Raw genomic sequence first — 11,899 nt, forward strand, 5'->3', positions numbered from 1 at the left:
TAATAACTAAACAAATCAGGTAGTAAAGTAAAGCAGAAGCAAAGGTAAAGTCAGATAAGAGAATCCACCAGCATTGAGCACGCTGATTACGTTGGCGGGGATTATAAAGACAAAAACGATTTAAAAGTTCCCAAATTCAAAAGGAACAAAATCTGATTTAATATTTGATAATTTTGATTCATGTCCGATCACAATTTGTTGTCTCCGTCATTGCCACTGTTTTCTATGCTTTTCAATTTATGCTCAATTTTGGTGACTGCCAGCTGAAAGCAGACTCTCAGTTTTCCAAATTAGGGTTTTTTGGGTTCCATTTTTGGTAAAGTTCTCTGGTTATGACGGAGAATTCAGCTTCCGAGCTTTCGCAGGGTGAGGAATTGACTTTGGAGAGCTCCTCCGATCAGTCCCAGGTGAGTTTTTGCCCCAGATTTTACTCTGTAGTAGTTTCAGAAGTAAAGTTTTGATATTTTCTGTTTGTTTCCTGCTTTTTCTGGGTAACCAAACAAAGTGTTAGTATTTGCTTTTGTCTAGTTACTCTGAATTGGAAAATGATAACTTTAACAGGGTTATTCTCAAAAGATGATTTTTTTTTTGGTTCTTTGTTGCTGAAATTTGGTTTCCATGACGTCCATTAGTGAAAACCACTTTGAGTTATATACTTATATGCACTAATTACATTGCTTTCTTGTTTTTAGCATATCGGACTTCGGTTTCTCGACAGTTCAGATGTGGATATAATCATATAAAGTTTTTAATTTTAGTTGTTGTCCATGTATTTACTTATGGTGAAGTGATTGGACACTATAACATTTCTGATTTTCGATCTCATTGTTGAATTGCATAGTGATGGAATCGTTTGAAGGTTTTGCAGATTCATGATCAAAAGTTAAAGAATGAAGAAACCTTGTTGGTTCAACAGTCTAGACGACCAAACCTTTCCTCATTGCAAATACCGGCAAGGACACTGGAAAGTAGTTTGTCCACTTTTACGAGAATTGATATTCCCTCTGCGCCAAGTCCAAGTTCTAGTAGAGTTGGACTGCCGCCTAGGCCACATTCAGCTAAGATCAAATCAACGGTGAAAAATCTGTTTCCTCAAAAAAGCTTTAGGGTGAAAAATTTGCCCCTGGATGGTGAGAAGACCATTCTCATTGTACCGGACACTCCCCCATCAGATAGTCCTTTGGAAAAGCCTTCTACTTCACGGTCTTTCTCCCTTAATAAGGTTTTCTTCTCTACATCAATGAAAGGGACACATTCTTTACCAGTTACACCAAGTGCAAATCTGGGTTCTGAGACTGGGCAGGGAAGACATATGGAGAGTCATTCTGATTATCCTGTAAGTGATTCTAATTTACCGTTTGCATGTACCAGTGCCCAGTTTAGAAATTCTTGTGTCACACTACAAATGAATTTTGTTTCAGAGAATTGAAGCTAAGCATCATATGTCCCGCTCATTCTCAGTTCCAGTAAATATTACAGGCAGAAGTTTAAGGCGGATGGATTCTGGAGGCATGATCCGTGTAATTTCAGCAACTCCACGTCCTTCAGCAGTTGTGGGTGCCTCACCAAATGCTGACCCAGCACTGGAAACTGGTAAATGCTACCTCTTGTCATGAAAAGAATTTGAAAATTTTGGCTTCTAGGAGATTGAGCATATATGGTTAATATACTTTTGTTCGAGTATTACATGCAATAATCATGCTGGAAGGAAGAATGAGCATATTCAAGAACCTCTCCTACAGGCATGATTACTGCATAGATACTCCTACGGGTGTCAAAATTTGGCTAGTGAGAGAATGAGAGAATATTCACAAACCTCTGCTACGGGTGTTAAAACTCCGGAAGTACATATTATACTCCAATAGACTTTCTATTGGTTTATGTTCCTTCACTTGCAACTGGGAATGCCATTCGTAGTTTTCAAATAAGAAAAATTCAGAGCCAAGGTTTTCAAATTTGCTCGGTTGAAGTTTGAACCATTAACTTTTATCAAATTCTTACAGATTTATTATTTACTTTTCCCACTTTTTTTTTTAATTTATTATTATTAAGGGAAGGGGAGGATTCGAAACTATTACAAAATTTAGGGGAGGAGAAAGTTTTGAACCCGAGACGCATGGGTGGAAACTCAACACCCTATCCACTACGATATCCACATGCATTACTAAGCCCACTTTGAGTGCTTCTTAAATTTGTGTATTATCTAAGACATATAAACAACTGTAATTTATGAATGATAACTGGCCTTCAGCTACTGAAGATTCTGGTGAGGATATTCCCGAAGAAGAAGCAGTTTGCAGGATTTGTTTGGTTGAGCTCGCAGAAGGTGGTGATTCTCTTAAAATGGAATGCAGCTGCAAAGGAGAGCTGGCGCTTGCTCACAAAGACTGTGCAGTAAAGTGGTTTAGTATTAAAGGAAACAAGACCTGTGATGTCTGCAAGCAGGATGTCCGAAACTTACCTGTAACACTACTCAAAATACACAATCCTCAAACTGTTACTAGACGACCACCAACAATAATGGAGCAGAGGGAAGTTCCTCGTTACAGGCAAGTCCCAACTTTTCTGACGTTCATAATGATCCCACATTCCCAGCATGGCATCATAGTTATGACTCATTGTAAAAGAGTCCTAAGGCTCCATGTTTCCAAATTTAAAAGAAATGCATGTGGTCTGTTCACCGCATAAAATGTCTCTGCTAAAAGAGAAACTACCACACAACCACCTCCCTCCCAAGTAAAAACGAAGAGAGAAGACAGCTGTTATGCTGTTGTATCTATGAAATGTTCATAGATATCATCACATTGATATGTTAGTAATTCTGGTTACTTGATGGCTGACTAAACTATGCTCCGTTAATTCACCATGTTTTGTTTCTTTTTGTTATGTTCTTCATTTTCACTTTTAATATGAGTTACTCTTCTGATCAAATGGATTTTCACACGTCTTCTACAACTCCTGTTAAGCGCATAGAAAAAAAAAAAAATGAGTCAAACATATCACTTGGCACATTTTCTAGGAACTTTTGGTATCATGCTCTTTGTTGACACTTGAGCTATTACCATTCTGAGTTTGATTTTGGATTTTTCCTTGTTCCATGCATGACAGGGTCTGGCAGGATATACCAATTCTTGTCCTGATCAGCATGCTCGCGTATTTCTGCTTTCTGGAGCAACTTCTGGTATGTTTTATGCTTTTTTACTATAAACTCAAGCTCTTCATTAATAGAATCATAATTAGGGTTGTACGCTCACTCTTGCTGGCAAAGAGAAAATTCGACTAGATTCTGAAAGTCACCTCAGTTTCAATCATACTTCATATTGTCCTTATCAGAGCCTGATTTTGTCAAGATTTAATAATTTAACAAACATAACTTACGGGAGGCAACATGGCAGTGCATTTTAGAAATTTTCTTAACCTCAACAACTTACCAGTTGCGGTTTCTACATCTATGGTGGTTGTTTAAACATTTGTATGAACATTTTACTTGTGACATTTTCTTTTTTCATTCTGAACAGGTATCTGACTTGGGCCCTCGTGCTCTTGCCATTTCTTTACCCTTCTCTTGTGTTTTAGGTCTCCTTTCATCCATGATTGCTTCCACAATGGGTAAGTTTTTTCTTCCTTTTACTATCAGTATGTTTTTAGTTTTCTGTCCGTTCATTTCATAAAAGATACTGCCATACAGCTCAATTATTTTCCCCAACCCATCTGTGAAGTTACTAATTTAAATCCGTTCTCTTTAGTAAGAAATGGAAGCTTTGTCATATCAAGCTTTAATTAGGTAATATTTATCTGCACCCTTTTAAGAATAAAGTTGTGGCATCTATTGCCAACTTGAATTTTATATTGTCAATCCGATATGGCCTCGAAAGTTAAGAGGGGACAAAAAGGAACATCAAATCTTAAAAAACATAAAAGTACACTGGATAAAAAGTACCCTAGGAGTTCATTTTGGACAATTGAAAGAATAAAGGAGGAAAATCAGGAATTTTGAGACGTGAGAAAAATATTATCCTAAGGAACTATTTTCTATAACGGCTTTTTTTTCTTTCAATGAAACGACCAGAGTGGTCCTTTACTAAGCAACTCATGAGTCATGATGTTTCCTACTCTCTCATTCCGCCCCCTTTCAAGCTCTATTTTTGCTTCAAATAGGTGGAGCATTCTATTTTTTCATGAATTATAGTTGAAATACGCTACCTGATTATACATGATGGTGGCAGTGAGCAGGAGCTACATATGGGCTTATGCCTCCTTCCAGTTTGCCATTGTGATCCTGTTTGCTCACATATTTTATACTGTTGTAAGCAGAACCGATTTCTTTCAAGAATTTATAGACCCCACGTGTTCCTTTCTTTTCCTTGTTCTTCGTATTCTATTGGTCTCTGATGCAGCTTCTCATGTTCACTCACCGGCAGCTTAATGTAAATCCAGTTCTCTCGGTTCTACTTTCCTCATTCACTGGGTTTGGGATTGCAATCAGCACAAATTCCCTTCTGGTGGAGTATCTTAGATGGAAAACCAGCAGACAACTGCAATCTTCCCATCAACACACTAGCAATGCATTGCATCGGCATGAACTACAACTGCAGCAGCACCGGCAACAGCACCAGCAGTGGCAGCAGCAAGAAGAGCAATATCAACGCCAATACCAGCAACAACGACGGCAACAATTGATGGAAGATTCACATAATCAGTACCAGCAACTACAACGACAGCTGCAGCAGCAAGAAGAAGAGCATCGTCAACACCAACAGGAGCAACAGCTGCAACAGTTAGACGGAGATCTAAATACTGATGGTTCCAGGCAGCTAGAAGTTAGACAGGGCGCATAGTTCATAAAGATTGAGCAATTTTGGCTTCTTTGATAGGTAAATTTGAGCTCTGTATACTGAAGATCATTCCTTTTTTCCCATGCACATTAACATTTAATAAGGCCTTCTCTTTTCCTTGCCAGCCATGTAAAATCTGTATTTACTTTTAATATGATTGCTTGTTTTATTTGAACTTTTTGCAGATTTTAAAGGTTATACGATCGGGAATCAGAGACTCAAATGGCAAGTAACCTAACAAGAGGAATGTTGTAGAAATACTCAGATTCTTAGGAAAGGCAGACCTGATGGTATGTTGTATTCACCTGCCTTTGTGCTCGACTCCTTTACGAACATTATTGTAAGCGGAAACATCTCGGGCACAACGAGGTACTCCCTGCCAAAGAGAAAGTGAAATGCCCTGTCTTGATGGACCATCAAATCTTGACGGTAGCGACGAGAAATTTACAAAGTTTATCTTCTCATCTTGTCTCTGTCCTTTTAAGGAACGAAGCTTTCTTGTAAGGGTTTTGCAAAGTCTGTGCCCCTTGCGCAAGCAGGGTTTACGCTTTTGGGGTTGTTTCACTTTAGTCGTCCAAATTATTTTTCCTGACAAGTTGGTCTTTAAATTTTTAGTGTGTACGAATGAGGAATAAGGTTTTAAAAGACACTAGACGCTACTTGGGTGGTGGGTTGGGACGTAGGCAGGCTAGGGAGATGTAAGCAAGTTATTTTATATTGTATAATTAAATGCCTATTTATATTTAAAAAAAATACATAATTGTATTGGGATATATAAATTGCAAAATAAAAATAACATATATATTATAAAGTATTAAAATATATTGAAAATATAAGGAACAATCATATAATGAGTGTTGACTCGAGTAGTGTCAACCTAGGAAGGTCTAGGTGTGCTAGGCGGGCTCCTAGGCTTACTAGGCAAGACGTCTAAGCAATATAAGCGCTCTTTTATTTTCAAATGCCTTTTATTTTCAAATGCCTAGAACCTAATCACGTCGGTGGTCAACCATGTAACGTCTATGCAAAACTTTAGGAGAGCTAGGTAGAGGTTTTCAGAAGTGTAATTAGGACAAAAATGACGCTTGTTACAGAAGTTGACATAAGTAAATAGGCCTTGGCGCGAAGCAGGTCGGCCCAGGTTTGCCCATCACATTAACTTATAAGTTTGAACATTCTTAAAAACGAGTAACCGCCGATACCGTCTTTGGTAACGACGGTAACTCATCACACACATCACCGCCCTCGATTGTTAGCAGAATTCAATTGAAGATAATTCCCATAGAGTGCAAGATTTTGATAAATGGAACGAGATATTTTTTCTACAAAAAGTTAATAGCACGAGCTTAGAACTGCTCATAACATCTCAGCAAAATTTGAACAGTGCCTAAATCGAAACTACATAAATTGAAGGAATCTGTAAAGAATCCTGCGTGTATCAATCTAGCTACAACAACCATGAGTTCCCCTCCGGCAGATCAAAAACTATAATAATAATAACATGTATAAAGAGATGCCAATGTATTCACATATTGGTCATCACCACTAAGAGGGGGAGCAAAAAAGTGAGTTACATGAGCAGTAATGCACATTTCAGCTCTCACCTCCGTTTTACATCCAATGTCACTTGCTAACCGGGAAACGTTAGTGTCCATCTGGAGATGCGCTTGAGTAAATTGTATTAGCAGACTCCCAGAGTTTATCGCAGTACACTTCTAGCATGTGGTTTGGCCATCAATGCTTCAACAAACCTGTACATCCATCGGTCTAGCAGTCCTGATGCAAGAGAAGGAATAACAGAGTTAAATGGAATGGGTAATTAATGAAAAAAGACCCTCCCATCTGCAACAAAATATGGTACAAATGGAAGCTTCAACTTTGATGGCCTAGACTCTGACGTAGAGCAGATCGATTAGTTGGAACTTCAATAAGCAGAAACGGAAGTTCCAAATCCACGGTATATTTTGATAATGTTGACTTGAATAAAATGATACAGAATGAGCAAAAAACACAAACCTGTCAAAGCAAAGGTACCGCCCAATACAGCACAAAGCCGAGTGATGAAATGGAGAAAACTGCGGCGTTCTTCTTTGATAGTTACAGTAATTGGTGAGAGATCATACAGGAAGTATACAGCTGGACACAAACAAACAGGGTCGATAATTAACACCATGAACTCAATAAAAGGGACAGACAAATAAACTTCCTATAACCAACCTGGCCATGTCCTATCAAACTGCTTCATAGGAGAGAAATATTCTGTGACAGAGAATTGGTTGGTTGGCAAAACTTCTTTTGAGATATACCTATATTCAGTTGGAACAATCTGCACGGCAACGAAAGCAAACATTTTCAGCATAGATCATCAAGCTTGCTAATTTATTCACGAAAACCGTCTATAAAGAATATATCAGAACATGAAACAAATCCTTCTGGTTTTCTTTTCCTAGCAATTGGATCGTTTGAAAACATTAGTTTGAAGACAGATGCTTAATATTTCTAAAAACGAATCCTCTGAATCCTCTTCACGTTCACGACTTATGGTGCTGAACTATATCAAAACGCCAACTGACAAATGAAGCAAAACTCCCATTACACTTTGATAAGGAACTAACCAATTAACAATACAAAAATCAGATCAAATAACTAATATTTGGTTGGTAATGACATTGCCACACATGTTTGATTGACTTTTTTATTCTAAAGGTAAGGAGTACGCATGTCATGCCTCACTGTTGAGGCAGAAGAACTGACAGGATACAGCCCCGGGGAAGTGTAGAACTTTCTTATAGACGTTAGGTATAATTATTGTGATAAAATCAATTCAGGTATCCATTTCTGAACAGAGACATAATTATTAATTCGAGAAAAAGGTAACGAATACCATTACTCAATGTATTTCGGCATTAGTAAAGTATTGCAAACCACTTAATGAAAGAAACAGTACAAATTCTTGATGGGAAAGACAAGTTCTTGGCTAGTATGCCTTTTTGGATGCAAGTCTCTTCCTAGCCGGGAAACTTTCTTGCTTTGAATCTCACCTATCTGAGTTAAAATATGGGACAACTACTTTATCTTCCAGAAGTAACAGAAGGGAAAGAAAAAATAGCGTTCATTTTAAGGCTTAGACTCAAGCAAGCATTCTTGCACAGACGTGCATGAAATAGGCCAGTGTATATTGCAGATACCAGATATTTAGATCTACCAAATAGCTTTATATTAACCCAGATGAAGTTCAAGTTTGAAACCTTTATATAATATTTGAATGTGCCACTTGTGTCATGCAAAATTCGGTCTGTCCCATCAAGTGGGTTGTGAATTCCTGGATATTTTGGGCCAAACGACAAGTCATGTATGATGTGGCTTACATTTACATTTCTAGATCCTTCAAAAATCTGCACAGAAACAGTTAGTTGGAAGCTGTAATAAACTAGAGTAGCAAGCTTTAAAGATATGCTATAGGAAAAAAAGCTAGTTGGCACAATACTGATCCACAAAGCACCCCCATGATACAAAATTGAGACGGATAAGTTTACTCAAGCACCTTCAATCCCCATATCATTTCGAAACCCAAAAAGTTGAAAAAAATTAAAGATATCTAATAGGACTTAAACAAGAGTTTATCAAGTCAAAATGAACCGATCCTATGGTTTGGCAGTTCAAAATGCCAAAAACCAAATTTTATCAAAATTTTCATTCAGGGGACGATAATTTGGATCAACCATAAGTACTTCAGACCAGGCACATCACTCTGCATGTTCTAGAACACATGGAATTCTTTCACCACAAAATGGAAAGAAATTGTAGGGAGAAGAAAACAAGATATTAAGGCAAACTAACCATTTGCGCAGCAAAAATGTTTAACCCATGAACTGATATATGAAAGTTTCCAGCAACCCTTTGGACATCTAAAACACCAAAAACCTGCAGCAAAATTTTATATCAGATATATGCAATATCAGAAGGAGCAAGTGCAGTTCATTAGTACAAAAAATGGAGATCTGTGTTATGAATATACCCGGCATCCTTCTCCATTTGCTATTGCATGCTTTACCCTCTTGATAAGATCTTCTGCAGCTTGATCAAAAGCTCCTTGTGGATAAACTTCCTTGTCCTTATCGTCATGATGATCTTTGCCGTCATCTGGCCAAGGTTCTTTATCAGAAAACGAAAATCTAAAAAGCAAGACATACAATCATAACAAAATGTGATATGCAATGCAACACAGATGTTACCGTGCTTGTGAGAATGCTCCTTTTCAACAAGGTCAGACACATATTCAGTGCCGATGATGTGTCCATGACTGTTCAGGCGAAGCTGCAGCCACTCTAAACTGGTTAGGAGAATAACTATGAGAGAAGGGAAGGACAGAGACAGATCACAAGTTGCCAATTTTGAAAACTAAATTTTACTATATAAATGCATGGGTAAAGGTAGTCTAATAGCTAAATGAAATTTAAGACAGTGGATCAAAGGAAAGAACAAAAATAGTCATCACTACCAACCGATGATGGCCCAGCAAAGAATCACCAGAAAAAAGGCTTGAGAAAGCACTAAGTAAAGGAAGATCCAAAGAATCCCATATGAAGTGGTGCAGGTTAAACGAATTATGTTCGCTTGAATCAAAGTCTCATACTTGAACAGTTAAATTGGTACCTAACAAACAATGTGCAGCATGTGTATGACAAACGTGAAGATAAGACTTAGAAGCCAAAACCTTTGTAATACATTCATAAAAGTTTAAACAGATATAACACTTTTTCTATCATTGTACAAATGCAGTTCTTTACTTTTTGACATGAAACACCATATCACATTGCACCCCAATATCAAGAAAAGGAAAATACATAAGAATCAATAAAGTCTCTTACTTTCCATATGTTTGTATCAAGATCTACTTCATGCTTGCCTGACATATCGACTGCATCAACACTCAAGACTGCAATCAAACGTTGAAAACCGAAGATTATCATCACACAAAGCTACCAAATGATGAACATATTAGCCTACAAAGAAATCGACATTCACTTAAATAGCAAGAGAAAAAAAAAAAAAAAAAAAAAAAAAAAAAAAAACATGCTAACCATCACAAGGTAAAGCTGGAAATGTCATATTTATGTGAATCGGAAGAGTCTCTCCGCGCTTCAAGTCTACAGACATCTGCCAAAAACACAACTTTTTCAATTAGACAACTTACAATCTCTTGGCAATGACATTTCTTTCAATTCATTACCCACTTATTTACCTTACAAAATCCCCCAAAAACAAAAGCAATGCATTCGAAATTCGAACCTGATGGACGGTATATGTAGTGAGATAATATCTAAGCTCGTGCACAAACAATGTCGCCATTATAAGCAGCCCAACAACAGAAACTACAAAATAAAAAAATAAAATAAAAACGCCAATAAATTTCCAATCCAAAACACAACTCACAAAAAACCCAAATACAAAACCAAGACGAAAATCTGAAGAATTACCGAGTGCCCCCGATTGTGTTTTCTGCAGCAAGTGCTCCTCCGCCCGAGGAAACGCATCCAGGCTCTTTAACGCTTGTTTAACCCCCATTTTTTACCGCGATTTTCACCAACAACAACCGATAAAGTTACACAAATCCTGCATCATTTTCAAAAATTTCAACTTTTGAAGCATCAAAAACTTACTTGGATTCAATGATTCCAATCAAATCAAAATCAAGGTGCTTTTTTAGAGAGGGAGAGGAGAGAGGATCGGATTTAATTGGAATTGAAGGATGGAGGGAGGCGTACCAGTAGATTTTTTTTTAATGAGTCGCCCAAATTTTGCGCTCCGGAAGACCGAAGACCAAAGTCTGGAGAATCGTAGCTGTTGGACTCCGCTGCTTTTATAGTTCTGAGTTGGGTTATGGTGCGCGCGCGTCTAACTTAGTCTTCTCCTGAGCTCGCGCCTTCCTTAACTATTTTAATTTCTTCAAGATTTCTAGGGTCATTTTCTTTTAGAATAAATTGTAGTAATGGTCCATTAACTTTAATTCAATTGAAGTAATGATCTTTTAATAAAAAATTCATTATCATTGGTTCATCAACTCATCAAAACATGCAACTATAGTCTCTTAACTAAAAATTCATTACTAATGGTCCATCAACTTGAATTCAAATGGAGAAATTGTCTTTCCACATTAACCTAATTTGAGAAATAGTCTCTCAAGTTTAACCCAATTGTAGTAATGTTCTTTCTAACATAACTTATTTTGACAAAATTCTGACGAAGTTGACTGAAAATGACCATAACTATACACTTTGATGAGTTAAAGAACGAATGGTAATAGATTTTTAGTTGAGAGATCATTGATCCAATTTGATTAAAGTTAAGGAACTATTGCTAAAATTTACTGTTTTCTTTTACATAGTTGATAAAAAAAAAAAACAAACTTGAGGGTAGTCAACTTTTTGTTGGGAATTTTTTTTTTTTTTAAAACAAACAATATTATGTACACTAGAGGGTGGATGAGTGTGCTAAACCTCACAATGAGGATAGCAATAATGTGGCACAAATTCGTTTTTGGCGAGAATCAATTCTAAGACCTTTCATTTACAAGTGATGAAGAATACCTCTGAATCGGAGTACAAAGTGATGTTGGAAAATTTTATGAATTCATATAATCTCACTCTAGCAAGTGGCCATTTACCACAGTAATGGAGAGAAGTGTTACCCTTGCACCACGACATGGGTTTAAACCCCGTCAGCTCCCAAAATTTAATAAAACTAAAATTTATCAATAAACCCACACAATCTTTATCTTATGTTAAAACCTTAAAACGCTTTCTAAGAGAAAAACAAACTTTTTCTACCAATGCATATTGAAGTTTTGAATCTTCCAACTAATGCATGAATTGGTTTATGCAAGTTTTTTCCATTTGATTTAAATTTTTTTTAGGGTTTATGAACAAGAATTTGGTGATTGTAGAGTTTCTTATATTTATGTGCCTTCTTTCTGCTTGATGTTTGATTAAAATGTTTTTAGTTCACAAGACCTTAACGAACTTGAAGGCTGTAAGTTTTATTCGTGCAGAGATGTCTACATT

The 11,899-nt window shown here is 36.9% G+C and overlaps 2 protein-coding genes across 6 annotated transcripts; one reads left to right on the plus strand and one right to left on the minus strand.

Annotated features, from left to right (window-relative positions):
- The first annotated feature begins 44 nt into the window (after positions 1-44).
- Positions 45-5,297, plus strand: LOC103966489. Of its 4 annotated transcripts, none has more exons than XM_048579307.1 (9): positions 51-407; positions 860-1,336; positions 1,422-1,593; positions 2,252-2,549; positions 3,109-3,181; positions 3,519-3,609; positions 4,227-4,306; positions 4,422-4,874; positions 5,021-5,297. In XM_048579307.1, the coding sequence occupies exons 1-8, from the start codon at positions 333-335 to the stop codon at positions 4,836-4,838; spliced, it is 1,683 nt and encodes a 560-aa protein (XP_048435264.1). In that variant the 5' UTR covers positions 51-332; the 3' UTR covers positions 4,839-4,874; positions 5,021-5,297. The 4 variants fall into 4 exon arrangements, with proteins under 4 accessions (XP_048435267.1, XP_048435266.1, XP_048435264.1 ...); XM_048579308.1 differs by having other exon boundaries at positions 53-407; positions 869-1,336; XM_048579309.1 differs by lacking the exon at positions 4,227-4,306 and having other exon boundaries at positions 50-407; positions 4,438-4,874.
- Positions 5,298-6,117: 820 nt separating this feature from the next.
- On the minus strand, positions 6,118-10,745 carry LOC103966490 (endoplasmic reticulum-Golgi intermediate compartment protein 3). Of its 2 annotated transcripts, XM_048579311.1 has the most exons (12): positions 10,604-10,745; positions 10,316-10,451; positions 10,128-10,210; positions 9,920-9,995; positions 9,707-9,774; positions 9,071-9,152; positions 8,854-8,978; positions 8,676-8,759; positions 8,084-8,230; positions 7,053-7,161; positions 6,852-6,971; positions 6,118-6,611 (listed from the first exon to the last, which is right to left on the minus strand). In XM_048579311.1, exons 2-12 carry the CDS (start codon positions 10,401-10,403, stop codon positions 6,535-6,537), a joined length of 1,059 nt encoding a protein of 352 aa, XP_048435268.1. In that variant the 5' UTR covers positions 10,404-10,451; positions 10,604-10,745; the 3' UTR covers positions 6,118-6,534. The 2 variants fall into 2 exon arrangements, with proteins under 2 accessions (XP_048435268.1, XP_048435269.1); XM_048579312.1 differs by lacking the exons at positions 10,316-10,451; positions 10,604-10,745 and having other exon boundaries at positions 10,081-10,197.
- Between the last annotated feature and the right edge of the window lie 1,154 nt (positions 10,746-11,899).

This window comes from the organism of the source record quoted next, unplaced genomic scaffold, assembly GCF_019419815.1.
Source record: "Pyrus x bretschneideri cultivar Hongxiangsu unplaced genomic scaffold, Pyrus_bretschneideri_v1 Contig13, whole genome shotgun sequence".
NCBI classification, from domain to species: domain Eukaryota; kingdom Viridiplantae; phylum Streptophyta; class Magnoliopsida; order Rosales; family Rosaceae; genus Pyrus; species Pyrus x bretschneideri.